This window comes from Antechinus flavipes, chromosome 6 (assembly GCF_016432865.1).
Source record: "Antechinus flavipes isolate AdamAnt ecotype Samford, QLD, Australia chromosome 6, AdamAnt_v2, whole genome shotgun sequence".
Lineage (NCBI taxonomy): Eukaryota > Metazoa > Chordata > Mammalia > Dasyuromorphia > Dasyuridae > Antechinus > Antechinus flavipes.
In genome coordinates, this window is record NC_067403.1 from 88705224 (window position 1) to 88725208 (window position 19985).

Sequence of the window (19985 nt, forward strand, 5' to 3'; positions counted from 1 at the left end):
CAATAATATCAAAACCTGTCAAGGAGAGTTAGGATTGAGAAAAGGCCGTTGGATTTATCACCTAAGATATCCTTAGTGACTTTGGAGAGAGAAGTTTGGGTGGATTAAGATTTGGTGGAGGTCAGAAGCCAGATTGTAAGGAGGTGAACAGGGGCATTAGATTGGGGATTGCCAAAATTGGATGAAATAATTATCTGAGCAATCAACTATAGCAAAAAATTCCCAAAAATCAACTTTTGGGGTAAGAAATTTGTGACTTGTCAGGGTCATTGTCTTTCACTTTGTGCAGACCAAGGTGCTCTTTGAATCATTCATCAGAGAAGCCATACAGTTTTAACCAGCATTAACAACCTTATTAAGTACATGAGAAGCTTGACCTTTCTTTAAATGTCATAAAAGGGATATTATTGTCATTTCCTGGACGTATAACATGTTAAATATTTTGGCTTCTCTTTTTACCTCAGACCTTAGAGGGGAAAGTGGATTTAATGAAAAAAAAATTTTTTTTAAATAACATAATGAAGTATATTGTGATTCTCTTACAGACAAAACTTGCTAATTTGTGGCAGGATTTTAAGCTCATGAAAGCAGCATCCTAGAAATCAAAAGGACCTTGGAGACCTTCTAGTTTTGTCCTTTCATTTTGTAGAAGAGAAAACTGAGACCCAGAGTCATTAAAAATCTTGCTGCAGGGCCACAGCCCATGAGCAGTGAGTGCCAGAGCTCTTCTGACTTCTAGCAGTGCTCCTTCGAGAAATTTTTGCTTCCTGTATCCTCTATTGTTGCTCTTACTTGGTTTGACTTTTTATTTGTGGTATTTCATTTTATGTTTTTGCCTCTCGAGAGGAAACAAATCCGTTCTTATTTTGACAGGGCCACACAAGCCATCCTTACAACAGTCTTATACTAAAAACTCCATGTTGAGGTGAGGGATAAGGTGAGGTAAACTTCAGTTCTCAGTTGCTATGTCAAGTCATGAGATGAGGGTTTAGTTGCCACAGTAATATAGTTAAGTTATAGAGGGAAGCCATAAATTAGAATATGAAACATGCAATCAGATACAGAAGGGGTACATATACATTTAAATAAGGTGAACTGCTCAGGGGACATAAAGCAGGGGAGGGGACTCACATTCATGTAGGGGAATTATGTGCTCTGGATAGGTTATAATCTATGTAGTATCCAGTCAGTAAGAGATCAGGGGAGGGACTTGTGTTTTGGGAAAAAGGTATAGAAAATCATGGCCAAGAGGTCTAAGGACAAGGTCTTGCAAAGTTATGAATAAAAATTCTTTCCTGGTTTTCATCCGTGGGTCTGAAGAGTTCTTGGTAAGATGCTTGTCTCTTAACAAAGGTAGTATAAATTGCAGGAGATTTTTCTCAATCTAGAAATTGACCTGTGAGAGACTGGATCTGCTGTCTATAAACCAGCCTAGCTAAAATTTTCATTTAATTGAACAAGATGTGACCTTGAATGGTCTCCTGAGACAAGGTGCCTCCAGGATAGGATTTGACATTATTCCAGACTGAGAGTTTTACTTATGAAGGTAACTTTTCTTAATGATCTATCAAGTATAGAGCTGAGAAATATGCTCACCTGAGGCATGAAATGCATATAATGTCACAGAAAATAATCTCATCCATGGATGCCATTTTTGTTAATTACATTAAGCACGACAACCCAATAAAGTTTCCTCAGAGAAATCTATGACCTTGCAAGAGATTGGTTTAACGTTTCATATTATATGAATAGAGTAAAAAAAAATGCATATTTCCATATAGTCAAATTGGCAGCCCATCCAGTTAGTCCTTCAACTAACTCCTAAATCAATAACTTCTAATTTGAAGGCAAACAAACTAGGTTCAGAATTGACTTCTAGTAGTAGGTGATTGAGGACATCTCCAATTGTTCACTGCCACATCTTTTAATTTTTTTGTTTTTATGAACTTTGCAAACATTAAAATATTTGAACATTTTCTTAAAGAACAAAGAAAATACTGAAAACTATGCATAACTTTTTTTTGAAAGTATATTTCAGATTGAACATTGTGACTTTAATAAAGTCCTGCTTGATTGTGTCTCTTGAACTTCTGCTCTCTTCTGTGTATTTAAAAAAATAATTCATTGAGACTTTTTTCTCTTTTCTTTTTTTTCTTTGGAAGCTGCTATTCCTATCTTTCTTTTATAAACTGCCCTCATTTCCCCAAAGTCTACCATTTAAAATTTTTTAAAAATTTATTTTTAACATTTATTTTAAACAATTGAATTCCAATATCCTTCCAGTCCTACTTCCTATCCATTGAGAAGCCAAATTATTCATGTGGAGTCATGCAAAACATAAACAAAGCAAAGAAAATGAAAAAAAGTATCTAATCCCTACTCAGAGTTTATCAGTTCTTTCACCGCAGTGCATTACACATTATTTTCATCTTGGGTCCTTTGGAATCATCTTGTATCATTGTTTTGATTACAGTAGGTAAATTGTTGAATTTTGTTGAAAATTGTTACAATAGTGTTGTTACTATGTACCATATTCTTCTGGTTCTGCTTACTTCAATTTGTATCAGTTCATATTAAACTTTGCAGGTTTATCTTAAACCATCCCTCCTTGTTATTTAAGACACAATAATTTTCCATGATATCATATGCCATAACCTGTTTAGCTATTCCCCAATTGATGGGAATCCCTTCAGTTTCCAATTCTTTTCCACATAAAGAGCTGCTATAAATATTTTTGAATATATAGGTCTTTTTTTTTCTTTTTCTTTGTTCTTTTTAAGATACAGACTTGAGTCTCCATCATAAAATGTTTAAGTATAGTCAAACAAAACAAGCTTACCCACTGACTATGACGGAATTTGTGGCAAAGGTTTTCTGTGACTGACACATAATGAATACTTAATAGATGCTTTTTTCCCATTTATGAACAATTTGATATGATAACCAAATTAAATCAAAGTAAAATTTGATTCTTGATGATTCAAGTGCAAAAGTGGATAAAGGGGGAGAATAGAAAAAAATATGTTGAAAAATATGACTCAAGAGCAAGACACAAAAATAGACTAAAATCTATAACTATACAGAAACTTCATGCTTAAAAATTATGTAATGAAATCATCTTTAATTTATATTAAAATCTTGAAATATACTTGCATACTATATTAAATTATATTAATTATATTTTAATATACATATTAAAATATAATTAACCAAATTTAATATTAAATAATTTAAGAAAGGATGTGGAGGGCACCAAATGAAAAGATTAAAAAAAAATTGAAGCAGGAAACACCAGTCATCAGTGTAGAGTTATTTATAAATATTTACAAGTCAGGTATCAGTATAGTCAAATGATCAATTGTAAAAATAAAAATTAATATCAAATTATAAGAATAAAATGAGATTTGATATACAATTAAAAAATTCTGCAAAAGTTATTTAAACAAATGAGGAAAAGAAATCAATGAAAGTGCAGACATCAACACAGACTATAAGCATTTGCTAATAAAGCTTAATTGATGTAAATCATTCATCATTTCAATGCATGTGGTGAATGCTTAGTAAAAGCATATTGATTGAAAATGAGGCCAAAAGAACTTTCAAATTCTTAAGTCACCAAACCACTTCATTTTCTTCTCAAATGGAGAGAGATGATACCTCAAAGACAAAATCCACTTCAGAAAATAAACTTGATTAAAAAAATTATAGAAAATTATGACCATTATTCTCTCAAAACAGGAAGCAGTGCTGAAAGGCAAAACAAGTTTATTGAAAAGAAAAAAGAAAATCTATTAAGTCAATATCACCTGGAGAGCTTAAAGGTTGAAAGTGATAGAGAATAACAAAGAAAGGAAAAAGGAAAATTTTCCCTTCGGTTTTTGTAGAGGGTTTTCATTTACTATTGACTCCACACTTCCATCATGTTTGGGACTGAGATTACTTATTACTCAAGAGAGAAATTACAACATTAATCATGGCAGGAAATGGTTCCCAAGGGGTCAGTACCTACTAACACCTATGATGAGAGGCAAAGATGATTATGCAAAAATGCTCCAGAAACTAATCTCTAATACCCAGACACATGTAATTGGTGTCTTTCTCTGCTGGAGAGACTAAGGAACAAGAAAGGAGAAGCATATTTAGAATTGGTTCATTATGATAAAAGCAAGGATTTTTTAAGTGTCTTTTATATACCAGTTATTGTTCTAAGTACAATGATATAAAATGATACAAAATAAAATTGTCCCTGCCTTCATTGAGCTTTCATCCCATGGAAGGAAACAATATATGCTTATATAGTCAATGAAAAATGTGTATGATGTATATAAAATTACTAGTGGGGTGATCACTTAATATGTGGTACTTGAAGGTAACAAAGGCTTCATAGAGGAAAAAGATAATTAACCAAAATGAGACATCAAATTTAATATGTCTTTCAGAGTTATTTTTTTTTTTTTATGTTATATTCTCTGATATGATCCTGACATTTCCAAAGTGAATGTTGGAGATTTTGCTGTTGTCAGGCTTACCAGGTCCATTCTTGTATCTCCGGATGTGATTCTTCTTTCCTTCTCCCCCAGATCATTTGTAGATATATTTATATGTAAATACAAAATTGTTATCACCGTAGGATATTGAATATGAACATTTACAATTATTCTCCAAATCTGAATCAATCCTTGAACATAAAATACAAAATGAAAAGATTGTAAAATTAAGAATATACACATTCAAAGAGCTTGTTACAGTACCCAATGACTGTGGGCTACTCAGCCACCAACCTCATCTTCTGGGAGGGGAATGCATTCACATTATTCATGATCTTCTCCTCAGCATAGGGTAAGCTGTTGCTGGTATTGAGGTGAGGCAGGGCAAAGGAGTGACAAACAGCAATTTCAGAGTTGAGGGCTGGTTTCTTTGGGAGGGGGAGGGGCAGACTTTCTTGGCACAGAACCAGGTGATATAGCTGGCAGAGAAAGAACATCCAGGTGACAAGTGAGGGACTGAAGGGAAAGGCAGGGTAAGAGGCAGCAGAGAAGGGAATGCTCCAGGAAAGCAAATAAGAAAGAAAAGTTCTTCCTATCAAGTGATGCTTTCAGGTCAAGTTACCCTTCCCACACTGTGCCCAGGGGTCCCTGTAAGCCATTTAAAGATGAAGTACTGACTGATTTCGCCCTTGGCTCCTCACTGAGTTTATTTATCCCCATCATCCCCTGAAGAAGACTAGGGAGAAAAAGAGGGTCACAGTGGAGATGTGCATCTCTTTATTCAAGTAAAAGGTTTCCCTAATTGATAATGGTAAACAGAGTGGGGAAAAAGTTAAGTTGGGAGAATAACACTCTGAGGTTACCATATACAACATTCCCAGGGCCAAATTCAGTCCAAGACCAAAGGAAGAGAGGCGGTTCCTATTCAGGGAATGAGATGTAGATGGTGAGGAGTAAAATGAAGGAAATTGTTGTAACATGCTCCCTAATAGTATGATGCATGAATAACTCTCCCCTCACATTCCCTTAGGTGTGAGTGCCCATGAGCAACAAATAATATTACTGTTGAAGTGACCTCCAAGGAACATGGAGGCTTGACTTCCAGCATGAAGTCCCATGAGCTGCTAAAAAGAGGTGTGTACATCTGGATTGATACTTACTTCCTTATTAATACATATCATGTATATTTTACATACACATGCACAGATCTAAATCTTTGCACAGAAAACATACACACCCAAGCACTCAGAATGGTAGATAGGACTGGAGGAGATGCCTTACTTCTTACTCTTCTTGGCACTGGGGATGATCTCTAGTATATGGAAGTTGTAAACTCTCTTGGGATGAAATGGAGGTGGTCTCTCACCTCCTTCCCCATCAGACTGTGGCAAAGTCAAGGTGTGAAGGTTAGAGGTGAAGGGAGTATGAAAGGGGAAGAGAAGATCCTTTCCCATTTATTTCTAAGGATCTTTGTCAGAAAATGGTAGCCACAATTTGGTTTTAATAAGGTATAGTAGTTCAATAGCAGGTGCTAGAAATTAAGAACACAGAGCTGCTAGCCACTGGCTACTTTTGGAGATTTCATCAGAGTTAGCTAGCCAAAGGGAAAGACTGCCATGTACTAGGAGACACAAAAAGAGGTGAATCTGTTTTATCATTATTGATGGCCACCTAGAGGCTTGGCAGTGTTCCAGGGGGAGTAAGAAAGGCTGGCAAAAGGCTATTAATGGGCAGCCAGTTCCTGCCACCACGTGAGAGGCCTAGGTGGCAACTCATGTCTCTATGTTCCCAGACATTGTAGCAGAGGGCAGCATGTCCATCTTCCTGGCATATTCAATGATGGCCTTGTAACAGAAGTAGTACTGTTCTGGGTTCTGGATGCTTAGTGCCCTCTGGGCTCTTATGTGGGACAGTATCTGGAACACATTCACCATGCCTAGCGCTTCCAGCTCTGCCAGGCAGATGTCCAACAAACAAAAGGTGCCTGTCCTGCCAATGCCTGCGCTGCAATGGATGACAATGGGTGGCCCTTTGGGGTGACTGTTGAAAGATGGTTCCAAGTTCTCGATTGCTTTCATCTGCTGTTTTCTTACCACTATGAGAAACTTAATCAAGTCATTGGTGGCAGGGACCCCATAATCTGGCCAATTCAGGAAATGGAGGTGGGTAACCTGTCTTTTTTGTTGGTTTTCTACGTTATGAATTTCTAGCGTAGTTTTCTTATAATAATTCATGTGTTCCACTCCTTCATTGGTCACTACGAGAGAGTCAAATTGGAACTGGTCATCTTTTTCCATGGGCCAGTACTGGCCACACTTTCTCTTGCCCCTTTCCTCAAGTTGTGTGATCATGACAATCACCAGAACTTTCTGCTCCCAGACCATGAGCCAAAAGTCACCAAAGGTGTTCTCCAAGGGACCTTGTGTGCCAATATAAGCATTCTTATGATTATAGCCATCTATGAAATTGGCATTGATATAGTCTGTTTGGGTGTCATCCATCCTTCCCATCAACTTCACCCGGGTTTCGTCTAAGCAGGGCACATCTTCGTATCTATTTTTCTCCAAGTTACCTGGTAATATGGAATTGTGGAAAGTGCCAACAGGATGAGCATAGTTAATGTTCTCAAATTCTTTGTAAATTCCCCTCCTCTGCTTGCTGCTGAAGTGATCCAGCAGCTCCTCAATGTTCATTGCTGGGGGGGCTGAGTGGTCCACTGAGTGGCTTTCCTCAGAGGAAGTGAGGGACAATAAAATAATTTCACCAAGAGGGTCCTCGTGGTCACGCATATGAGGGAGAAATTGGAAGTTCCAACTGGTGAGGTCCAACTTTACATATCCTCCCAGGCTTTCAGGAAGGCACTCCGGAGGCAAGTGTTGGGTCAGCTTACTTGTCCTTATTATCTGAATCCTTCCACAGGCTTTGCCTTTCAGTAGGATACTGATGATGGAATAGGGCACTCGGAACCACATAGGTGCCTCTACAATAAATATTTTCTTCAAACGAGCTGGGAAGGCTGCCTTCAGGAGCTTTAGGACTTTCTTGCCAAGTTTTAGGTCGAAGTTGTTATATTTGGAACCCTCCATGTCGTAGATAAACACCAGTCCATTTCTTTGAGTTTCAAAACTATCCAGTGCTCTGTCCAGCAGGTAAAACAGAGCCTGGAGGACTACACGTTGAGCGGATTTATGGGGATGATGTAATTTAGCAGTGAAGATTGCGATGGAGGCTCCAGAGGGATCCCGTGTATTTAGAACAGTAAACTTCCCACTGAGGATTTCTGAACGGAGAGGCTCCTCATCAGGCCTCAGATTTAAGATTCCTTCTTTCTGTCGCATTTTCACGTAGGCCCGGAACAATTCAACAGCCAGGCGGACATCAAACTTTCTAGCTGTGAGAAACCTGACAGCCAGCTTCCAAGGGATCGGAGATACATTGTACAGAGCTGTCCACTTGTTAATCTCCTTCAGAAACTTCTTGGTGGTCAGCTCCTCGTAGCTGGTCAGGTGCGGCGCCATCTTGTGCCAGGATCCCTCCTGGGATCCGGCCGTGGGCCGGGGCTCCATCTTGGAGAGTGGCGGAGGGCGGCGGTGGTGACTCAGGCCGCCGCCCCAACCCCAGCTCCGCCTATGCAGCCCCGGCCGCGTGGCCTCCTGCTGGGATTCTAACTGGATTCGGGATTCTTGGAGCTTCTTGAGGGATAAACATACCGATCAACCTAGACAGCAGCCTTGCTGGAGCTGTTTCCGACGTACCAACGCCAAGATCACACTGCCTTTGGACTTTTATCGGGGATCAAGCTGCGTTTAGATCCACTGGTGCGTTTACAGAATAGCCGCAGACTTTCTGGTCCCGTTTTATTGGAGGTGGGGCTGTATTCAGTTCCCCAAAATCATCATCACTTAGCGTGACTGTAGGCTTATGGCCACCTCGTGCAGTTATGGACGGCCGAAAGGAGCTGACTAGCACTCCTTTATTTTTATTTTATTGACCACATCTTCTGGTCCCCTTTAAGATATTTTCTGGGGTAATTGGGCTGGCTAGAACATTCGTATCCTCATTTTCACTAGAATTCCCCAATGTCTTCCAGGGAGGCTATGTGACAATGAATTTTGGATGATGATAATCTCTGAAGAATTAACATTGAAGGTCGTCCTTACAGTGACCATAAAATGATGGAAGAACATCATGATGGATGTAAATAGGGCATGGTATAGTGCATTACCAGTGAAGAATGGTGCACCAAAAATGATATAAAAGATATCATTGTATGACCAAAAGAGGCATTAGGTTGGGAAAGAGATAACTAATGTACTCTGTTAGTGCCTACAAAATGAAAAGACCTAAAGAGTTGGGTGGATCTCTTCTGCAAGATTTAGAAGACATGAATAAGAGTTACAGTGGAAGAAAAGACATAGATGATTTGTTTGCATCATTAGAAGAAAATACTTGCACTGATAGGTTCATAAATATGTTCAAGTGTATATTAAGGTATATCTCTCATTAGGCTACTCCAGATGTTTGCTCCTCCCCTCCCTTTTTTTTTTTTTTTTTTTTTTTAAGATTTACAACCATTTATACAATTAAGTTTTAGTTTCCTCTGCATGGTGTCTAATATTTTGCTTTTTTTTTTTTTTCCTGATCCTAAGGTAAATTTTTGGCCTAGGTATCCTTTAGTATCACTAAGAGAACAGAATTTTATACCAGTCCATTAGACTGACTAAAGCCTTTTGAATTGGAGTTTTCTAAAAATCAGCTTTTCTTGCATAAATCTGCTTTTTAAATGCAGAAGTCATCTTCATATTTATTACATATAAGAGACTGAGTGAGAATGTCTTTTGGCATTTTCAGACTTACCTGACATTATGAGGAAAGTCCATCCCTAAATGATAACATTTAGAAAATGACATTATCAACAAAATGGAAAACTACACAGAGTCCAATTTATTCCTCAAATAAAATTAGCTGTAATCTCTCTAAACTTCAATTTAATAACATAGTATATATTTGTACTATTTTCTGTAATGCTAATTTTAACATAAAATATTGAAGATGTGAAATTGAAAGGAAGTATTTATCTTCTTTGAATTTGATATACAAAAGGAATAAATATCAGTTTTTGGACAGGAAACAGCTCCTGAAATTATTAAAACAAATATCATAATTAAAATACCAGTTCCTTCATTTTCTGCTATTTGGCATTTTTTCATATTTTGCTTTCACATGTAGAAGCCATGTTCTTTTTACCTTTGCCCAAATCATTTGCTTTATTTATTTTCAATGAACAAGAATCTATTTTCTCTTTTTTCTTTACTTGAAAAACAGAAACCTTTGTAACAATTGTAAACGATTCAACAAAGATAATTGCTCGGTGTGCTTTAGCTGCATTTAAAAATATATATATATATATCTCATTCTGTATCTTGAGTCAATTACCTCTCTTGTCAGGAGGTGAATAACATGCTTCCTTACCGACCCCCTGGAATTATAGTTGGTCATTATGTTAGTTAGATTTTTAAGAATTTCAAAGTTGTTTGAAAATATATGTTCATCAGCCCAATTATACACAAGTCATTTTATTTATTTCTATGGCCTTTTCCTTTTCTCGAATTCTTTATGAAGCCATAGAATGACAGAATCTCAGAGTTGGAAGGACTCCAAGAAGTTACTCTAGAACAACTCATATACTCTCTCTCTCTCTCTTCTCTCTCTCTCTCTCTCTCTCTCTCTCTCTCTCTCACACACACACACACACACACACACACACACACACAATTCCTATATACCACATCCAATGAGGAATTGCTCTGCTTGAAGACTTTTAGTAATGGGGAACATTACTAGAATATAACCTCCCCATCTCTTCTCCCTTTTCCTCCCTTTGCTTATGTAAAGCCTAAATTTGACTTTTTACAACTTCCACCCATTCCTCTTAATTATTCCTCTCCAAGCCAGAGAGAACATGTTTATTCCCTCTGGACAACATTTTCTGCACTTCAGAATTTCTCCAATTTTGTCTTTTACCAGCATAAATATTCCTGGTTTCTTCAAGTAATAATGTTAGTATCACACAATCCCAAGGCTTTTAACTGTTCTTCTTGTCTGTTTTATTAAAGTCATTCCTAAAATATGCTTCTTGGACTTGGATTAGATCTAATCTGACAAGAGCTTTTTGTACCCTGACTCTATCATGATGTGTATGTTATCTTTCTGAACATTTGGTAAACTGACATCTATGCCTGTGTCCAATTGATTGAACAGCACTGAATTAGTAACACATTTCTGGGGCACCTCATAAAAACCTTCTGTCTAGATATTAAACCATTGATTACTACTCTTTGGGTCTGCCCATAAGGCCAATTTCAAAATCCACTTAAGTCTATTATCATTTGGTCTATATCTTTTTCTTTCTCCCAAAAGCAATAGATTCTGCCAAATCCTTTGCTAAAATGTAGCTAGACTATGCAGGGATTCTCTCATCAATAACTGTCAAAAATGGAAATAACATTAATCTACTACAACCAAATTGCCCTTGATAAAGTCATGTTGTTTCTTTGTGATCTGGTCTTTTTTTTTTTTTTTAAGTTTGATTACCATGCTTTTAATAATAAATAGATTTATTAATTTAATTAATAATTTTAATTAAAATTCTAGAACTTTATCAAGAGTTGACGTCAAATCCTTTCATTATGCTTTGCTTTCTCCATTTTCTTACTAGTTTCTTTTTTTTTTAATTGAAATAATATCTGACTCCATAATTCTGTGGTATTTCTCTCATTCTTCATGATCTCTTGACTATTTCTGACAAAGGATCAGAAATCATAACTACTACTTTCAATATTCAAAGATGTACTTTATCTGGTCCCCATGCCTTGCACTCATGAAGGGAAGCTGTGTGTTTTCTCTCTACATTACTACTCATTTTGGGCATCATCTCCCTCCTAACTGCTTGATATCCTTTCCAGTCTGAAGATCATTTTCTAAGCAGTTTTCTAATTTGATGAGAACTAGCCTCACAGTGTTGTTGTGAGGATCATATGTGGTCATACATACAAAGTACTTTGTAAACTTTGAAGTGAAAAATAAATGTCTGCTCTTGCTACTATTTCTAATTGTGTGCTATGAATACATCTATGATTAAAATCAAGTATTGACAGCATATTATTTTATATGTTTATTCTCTAATCACTACAATCTCTCTCCTTTTTCAAACTGAGTCATAGAAATCATCAGATGTGTGTAGTGGGCAATAAATTCATGCTTTTTCCCCCTCAGGCAATTGGAGTTAAGTGACTTGCCCAAGGTCACAGAGCTAGGTAGTATTAAGTGTTTGAGGTCAAATTTGAACTCAGGTCCTCCTGACTTGAGGGCTGGTGCTCTATCCACCATGCCATCTAGCTACCCTAAATACCTGTTTATTAATTTGAAACAGTAAAATAAATGACTCTCATTTATTATGACCCTTGTTTATCAATTTAAATGTCCAAGCTTTATTTTGAAAGTTACCAGACATTGTTTGAAGTAGGATAGTTTAAATGTTCTCTAGTTTTATATGATACTTTTAACCTGTTTTTTTCATTTCCTCTAGCTTAGAAATGGACTACGCCTAGAAGTGAAAGCAGGCCTCTGGCAGTCACCTGCTTAGTTGATAAGGCACTTGGTTTCCTAGGGGAAAAAATAGTTATTTCATTAACAGCAAAAAATCAGCTTCTTATTGTTGTAGGTTCAAGGAATTTTTAATCAGCTTTGAGTGCCATACCCATAGGGTCATACAATTATGTAAGCTCACATATGTATTTGTATTATTTTCTGTAGTCTGCAGGCAATTTAGACAAGTTCCTAAGCATCCTCTTCTACCCCCACCATCTCTATACACACACACACACACACACACACACACACACACACACACACGCTTTACCACACATTACTCTTTTTGCTTTTAGCTCAGGTAAATTCCAAACTCTAGGACTATTCTTTCTTACTACCTCTATCTTTTAAACAATCTATACATCTTTTAACACCCAGTTCAAGTGCCACTTTGCCTATGGGACTCTGATTTTTGTTGTCTATTTACAGCTGAAACTTCCTGAAAATGTCTTCTCCATTACTGGTTATTACAGAAGCAACATCATATTCTAATTTTTATTCTATTTATCTTTGCCTAAGTCTTTTCACACCTAAAGTATTGATAATAATTCAAATTTCTACAGCTCTTTTAAGCTCAAAGGGTATTTTATTCCCTGAGAGTTAAGTAGAATAAGCGCATTATCCTCATTTTATTAAGGAGAAAGTTGAGCTCCAGGGAGAGTAAATCACTTCCCTAAGGTCCTATAAATGAGAGGCAAAGCCAATCATGGAACCCAAGTACTGGATGATATGTGCTGCATCAGACTGTCTTTCCTTAAGTTCCTCAAAGGTGGGAGTCTTGTCTTGGTGGTCTTTGAGTCTTTCTTTGCATTTCTCAGTGCATCCCCTTTGGGAGACAGAGGCTCAATGTTAAAGGTTAAAGGATGTTAAAAGGTTAAAGACTTTTAAGCAGAAGTGTGTGATTTTGCAGGTTAGAGCATATTGTGTATATGTTCTCAGTATTGCTTCCCTGAGTCAGGATGGTATTTTGTACAAGCAAAATTAAACTAATTAATCAATCTAAAGAAACTGAGCAAGCAATTATTAAGTGCCTGCTGTATACCATTTGGAAGGCAAGGTAATATGATAGGTATAAGTAGATAGGTATACTTACACACACACACACACACACACACACAGATATAGGTCAGGAAGACCTGGGTTCAGGTCTTGCTTCTGATACATATTAATTGCACTGTTAGATAAATCATTTACCTTATCAATGACTACTGTAACTTATTAAGATTATAAATTACAGATTTACATTATTGAAATTAGCTTCCTAACTTGAAGTTCCTTACTTTGATAATATCACAGATCTGGAAAAATATATATGTGTGGGTACATATACATATGAATATATATGGATGTATATCTACATTTATATTAGGTTTGAAAATCTGCCTAGCTTAATAGAAAATAGATGGATTATCATATATTCAGATTGTTTCAGTTGAGAAAACCTAACTTCACACTTAGACATGCATTTGGAAAATAAGAGTAATATTTTAATAGCCTTTCTAAGTAATTTTGAATATTCTTCTCTTATACAACACCAAAATTCAATAATAGTAGTTTCTTGAGCATTAGTTGCAATGTGAAATCTGAAAACATATTGATGAACTTTTCATATTTCTATGTTATGCTAAAATCTAATATCTCACATTTTGAATGGATCTTTTACTAATGTGTAGTTTTTTTAAACATCACACATTGGTCATTTGGAAAATATTAATTCGCTGAGTTATGCAGGCTTTCTAAATGTTGACACATTTCATTATAGAGTATAAAAATATCACTTTTGTGAATATGACTGCTGATTTCATCAGCTAAGACTTTGAAGTCTGAGGAATCTGTCAAGCTCATGGTAGAGGATAAAAGTTTTCCAAAAATTCCAGTTTTTGCTAGAAAGCTTGAATTTTATCATTGGCAATATATAGTCAGTTGTTTTCCTTGAAGTGACAGGTTCACTTAATTTATTTTCAAGAAAATATCTTCCAGATATCTAAGTCTGAATAACCATAATTTGTCAATCAGTCATTTTTTCAAATAAATGGTGTTCATGAAAAAATGACTAGTTTAATTTGCAACTCAAACCATCACTCATGGGCTTTATCTTAAGAAATCACCATGCTTTGGTATGTAGCAGAAGTGTTTTATGTGTGTTTCCCATTTTGCCACATAGAATATTAGGAAGATATCAAAGATGAAAAGTTAATAAAATTAATATTTTTTTTCAATTGCATCATCGAGGACATTCTTAAGTGAAGGTAGGATTTGTTCATTCATTCATCTTTTTATGTATTTATTAATCCATGTAATTATTTTGCTGTATATGCAAGGGACCGGTAGTATTACATTTTAGTTGGAATCAGGAGTATATGGAAGGGAATAGGACTAGATAAGTCTGGAAAAGTAAGATGGCATTTATCATGGAAGATCTTGAAGTGTATCTAGTCTAAGCCATGTCAACAACATCTCAGCAAGTGGAATTGTATGTGAAAATTTGAAAGAATTTGTACTGTAGTTGGTAGGTACTAATTAGCTCTAGAATGATTTTGAGAATAAGAGTAGGAAATTTTAGCTACTCAGAGTTTATATTTTTGGGCAGGGAATTTTTTTTTTGCTCCATAAATTAATGGAGATGATCATTTACCTATGTGTAAGAATAATTCTGCTTAGAGAAATAGCACACTAACAGTAGCATCTATTCAAACATTTGTATAAGTAAATTTTTGGTAATATTGAATGGTATAAATAGAAATTTCTAATCTTGGTAATTCAGACCCTAGAGTAGAAGAACTCTCAAGTTTTTTAGATGATCTGTCTCTTCAGAATTGTTAGACAGTTGCTTAAATGACCATATCATTTTTGTTCAAAAGGACTTCCTCTATGGTTAGTAAAAAAAAATCTATTAATTATGGATAATTAACTGTGACCTAAAATATACCTTATTAGATTGTATGTTTAGAAAAAAAGAGATATCTTGTTAATTCTTGATCAAGTCCACTAATTTCCCTGAACTCTCAGTTTACTCATATATAAAAAGAATTGATTGCAGAGGTCCTATTTGATTTAACATTCAGTAACTTTCTAATTCAACTCATAAAAACCCTCCTTGCCCCACAATCATCTCTGCTTTCATTTCACACTATTGAAAATCAGTGTGATCCCATATTTCTTGTCCAATGAGTTACCATTATAGAGAATTCTATTATGAGTATTGAAAATCCACTGCAAGTATAGAAAATTGAGATCAAGTTTTTTTTTTTTTTTTTTCAATTCTCCCAAGACTTGCCTTAGGAGACTTGTATAATGATTGGAGAAGTATACCACTCCAGCCAAACTCCAAATCTGACACTTTTCACAGAATTATTGATAGAACAATCCAATATATGGTGAATTATACTTCACAATAATAAATATATGGACCCAGTGATGGATTGTGTACATCTGTTGCTCAAAAAAAACTGTAGCTAACTCTGGAGATATTCATCACCAAGGTGGTTATAAGGTAATACAATTTTAGGCCATGGGACTTTCAAAAACCATTTACTAAGTCAGAAAGGAGTTGTGGTTCATATTGGTGGTGAGACAATATAACTGCGTACTTATAATTTGGTAAAGTATTCAAGTATTTGCATGTAATAATGTGCTTAAAGATTCAGTAGTCAATTTATCAAACAGTTAATAAGAATTTGTTAAAATTTTTTCCACATCCAAATAAAGTCTGAATGCAGACCAAGGCATACTATTTTTCACTTATTTTTTCATGATTTTTTTGATCTGTTTCTTCTTTCACAATATGACAATATGTTCTATATTTTGCCACTGGACCCAGATGGCTCCAGAGGAGAATGTGAGATTGATGACTTTGCATAGCCTTTTCTTACTTAAATCTAATTTATTTGCATGTCATGACATCACTTCCTTGATGTTATGGTCCTCTTGGAGAATGAAGGACAAACAATAACTTCTATGAGTAGGAGTAGGGATTCCTACTGTACTCAACTGGAACTGGACAATTGGATAACAGTTCCTTTTCTTTAATTTTTTCCCCTTACTTTTTCCCCTTTCCTCTTTCTCCTTTTCCCTTTCTTCTCTTTTTCTTCTTTTACCCTTTTTCCTCTTTTCCCCTTTTCCAACTTCCTCTTTCCTTTCCCTATGTCCACATAGGATATCATACCCTTAATTGTGGGTGCTTTGCCCAAAGTAATATAGATTTTGATCCCTGAAACCTCACAATATATCTGGGACCCAATGGGCTGGGACCAAATCACTCTGGCTCTCCTAGACTGACCAACAGTAACTCCCAGGCCAAATCCCACTTGGTCATTGTTTGGGCCATGATTGGTTCAGAAGAAATGTAAATAGCAATTGTTTCTGTTTTGGTCAGAAACCTAGAAAGTATTTCCCTCCCAGATTATTTTTGATTCCATTTGGGGAATGACTGAATAAGTTGTGGTACATAAAGGTAATGGAATGTTATTATTCTATAAAAATGATGAACAAGTTGATTCAAGAAAGGTCTGGTAAGATTTACATGAACTGATGCTGAGCAAAACAAAAAAGGGAATACATTGTACACAGTGCATGTGTTTACACAAGAATGTGCAATGATCAACTACGAAAGACTTTGTTCTTCTCAGTGGTTCGCTTATCCAAGGCAATCCCAATAAACTTTGGATAGAAAATGCCATAGGTATCCAGAAAAACAACTATGGAGATTGAATGTAAATAAACACATGCTATTTTCACTCCTTTTTTGAGTTTTCTTTTTTTTTCTCTCTCTCATGATTTTTCCCTTTTTTCTGATTTTTCTCCCCCAACGTGATTCATACATAATTCATACAGCAAAATGTATTAAAAATCAATAAATTAATTAAAAATAAAAAAAGAAAGTGGCACTTGAGATGCCTTTTAAAAATTATTATTTTTATTTTACCCAATTACATGTAAAATATGTTTTCATATATATACATTAATTTTTTACATATTTCCATATGAATCATGTTGGGAGAAAAAATCAGAACAAAAGAGAAAAACCAGGAGGAAAAAAATAGTGAAAATAGTATGTGTTGATCTATATCCAGTCTCCATATTCTCTCTCTGGATGTGGATGGAATTTTACCTCTAAAGTTTATTGGGACACTGAACTATTGAGAAGAACCAAGTCTATCATAGTTAGTCACTGCACATTGGTTATCTCTTGTACAAAGACTTTGGGAAAGATGAGAGTATCAGTATGAGGAAGTCCAGTTTTTCTCTATGATAGAATGCATAAAGGGTAGTAATGTATAATATGACTTCAAAAATAGATTGAGCCCAGGGTTATTAAGAGTTTTAGCTGCCAAATAGAGTAATTTATATTTGATCCCAGCAACAATAAGGAACCTGGAGTTTATTGAGAAGGAATGTGACATGATCAAACCTTCTATTTATGGAAATCACTTGGGTGACTCTTTGGAGGATAAATTAGAGTCTTGGAGAAATTTGAGGCAAGAAAACCAAGTAGGTTTAAATTTTTTTTTAATAGAAGAAATGCTTTGCTCTTAAGAGCTTGTGGAAAAAAATCTTTGAATACAAATCAAATCTTTGATTTAATTAAAAATATATTTAAATGATCCCAATCTGTATTTATCCATGTGCTCAGTACAATATACATATCCTCCTTTTTGCAAGGATATTTATTACACTTGAAAGAATTTCATCATCTAAAGTTTTAATAAAAATAAAAAATATATAATATATATAATACATATCACACTCACATACATACTGAAAATAAAAGTCCATGCATTCTGGAAGGTAGAAATCTTTGACTAATCACAGTAAGCAACTGGGAATGGTCTGTGAGGACATCATGTTAGCACTGCTTTTCTTTTTTTTTTTTCCTAGTAAATGATTAGCTACACATAAGTTATTTATTTATTTATTTAGAGTTGATTAAAATGCAGCCATTGCAGAGCTCTCTGGGCAGTAACACAAAGTTACAATGGCCCCATTAAGCTGTGTGTTCTGGAAACAATTCAAGAAAGTAAATTCAGGTAGAATTGACAAGAGTTGGACTCGTATCTAGTGTCTGTGCAGTGGAGTGTGGGTTCACATCCAAAGGTGCAAAAATAAATGTGAAAAAGCATTGCAGGACAAAGTGGGCTGAATCTCAATAGCAATTTTCTTTCACAGTATTTTTTGTTATTTTCTGTCTGCAGTTTCTGGATTGAAAACTGTATTGTATGTTTTAGCTGCATTTGACCAGCATTTTACATGGCATCCTGGGTAGATGTTAGCAAAGCCTTGGGTTGCATTAGCCTCACGAAAGCTTTGATATATTAAAAATTCATGGATCTGTGATGTTATTGGTGTCTATACTTCCTAAACCAACACAATATTTTTAGAGGTAGTTCAATATAGGGACAATCTTCCTAATTCACTAAAGCAAGAATTTACTAAAAGTGTCTACTATTATTTATAAGGCAGAAATTTAGGTATTGGTAATACAGAAACAGGGAGAACATTTTCTAATCTCAAAGAATTTATGTTCTTCTGGGGAAGTGGGTTTATACAAACAAAGGTATACTTATAAATGTTTGACAACTAATTCTCCCTCAGTAAAAGAAATGTTTGGGTGAAATAATTTTGTTTTATTTTGATTATTAATCCCCATCACTTTCTTTCTTTTTATGCTTATTTTTATTGTTAATAATATTTTATTTTTTCCAATTACATGTAAATATAGTTTCAATATTTATTTTTGTAAGATTTTTAGTTCCAATTTTTTCTACCCTTCTTTTTCCCCTCTCCAGGATAGAAAGCAATCTGATATGTTATACATGTACAATCATTTTAAACCTATTTCCATATTGGTCATGTTGTGAAAAAAAAATCAGAATAAAGGGGAAAAACCACAAAAAAGTGAAAAAAATGCTTTGATCTACATTCATTTTTCATAGTTCTTTCTCTGAATGTGATGACATTCTCCATTATGAATGTATTGGAATTATCTAAGATCATTGTATTGTTGAAAAACTCAGTCCGTCATAGATGTTCATCACACAATGGTGCTGTTACCATGTACAATATTTTTCTGGTTTTCCTTAGCATCAGTTCATGTAAATCTTTCCAGGTTTTTCTGAAATCTGCTCGCTCATTATTTCTTAAAGAACAATGGTATTCCTCCATCATTTTCTTAATTCTTTGCAATCAACAAAACAAAAAAGTGAGCGTTTCCTGATTTGTGAGGAGCTCATATTGATTATTTAACAATCAGCTAGTAGAACCTTGGATAGAATATAAGTGAAATCAGCGTTTAGCAAAGCAATTTAAGAAAGAGAAAGTGATAATTGGAGAGAAGAGAAAAAACCTTACTGAGGAGGATAAGAGAAATTAGGAGGGAGTGCTTGCCCAAAAAGGGAAGCCCTTGTGCACAGTAGAGGAACCAAAAAGGTAAATGGTAGCCGCTTCATGTAGGACTTTAAGTGCTTTGTTAAGAATTTTGCATTTTATTCTAGATGCAATAGGGAACCATTGAGGATTTTTGAGTAGGCTAATGATAAGGCAGACTTGTTTTAGAAATATCAGTTTGTGTTACCTCAGTAAATTGTGAGTTTCCTGTCATCACAGTTCAACAAATAAAGGCTGGATAGAGCATTTATCTGGGAAATTATAAAGGTATCTTTTTGTTTAGGTATGGATTATACAAGCCTTTAAGGTAAGTTCCAGTGCTAAGAGTCTGATTCTTAAAAAGGCATGGTTATTTCTATGATGTTAGGATCCTTTGTCCTGAAGCACAATCCATAGAAAGTACATTGAAAATCATTTAGTATTTTGGCAAATATGTAAAACTGAAGAGGTATTTTTAAATATCAA

At 35.2% G+C, this 19985-nt stretch overlaps 1 protein-coding gene across 1 annotated transcript; it reads right to left on the bottom strand.

The window, feature by feature from the left end:
• Nucleotides 1-5241: 5241 nt before the first annotated feature.
• On the bottom strand, nucleotides 5242-8124 carry LOC127540816 (tyrosine-protein phosphatase non-receptor type 9-like). Its single transcript, XM_051965684.1, has one exon. It carries the CDS (start codon nucleotides 8051-8053, stop codon nucleotides 6260-6262), a length of 1794 nt encoding a protein of 597 aa, XP_051821644.1. The 5' UTR covers nucleotides 8054-8124; the 3' UTR covers nucleotides 5242-6259.
• Nucleotides 8125-19985: the final 11861 nt, after the last annotated feature.

What these genes read in the sequence shown, in the direction of transcription:
- LOC127540816 (XM_051965684.1), bottom strand. Translation starts at nt 8,053, where the DNA reads ATGGAGCCCCGGCCCACGGCCGGATCCCAGGAGGGATCCTGGCACAAG.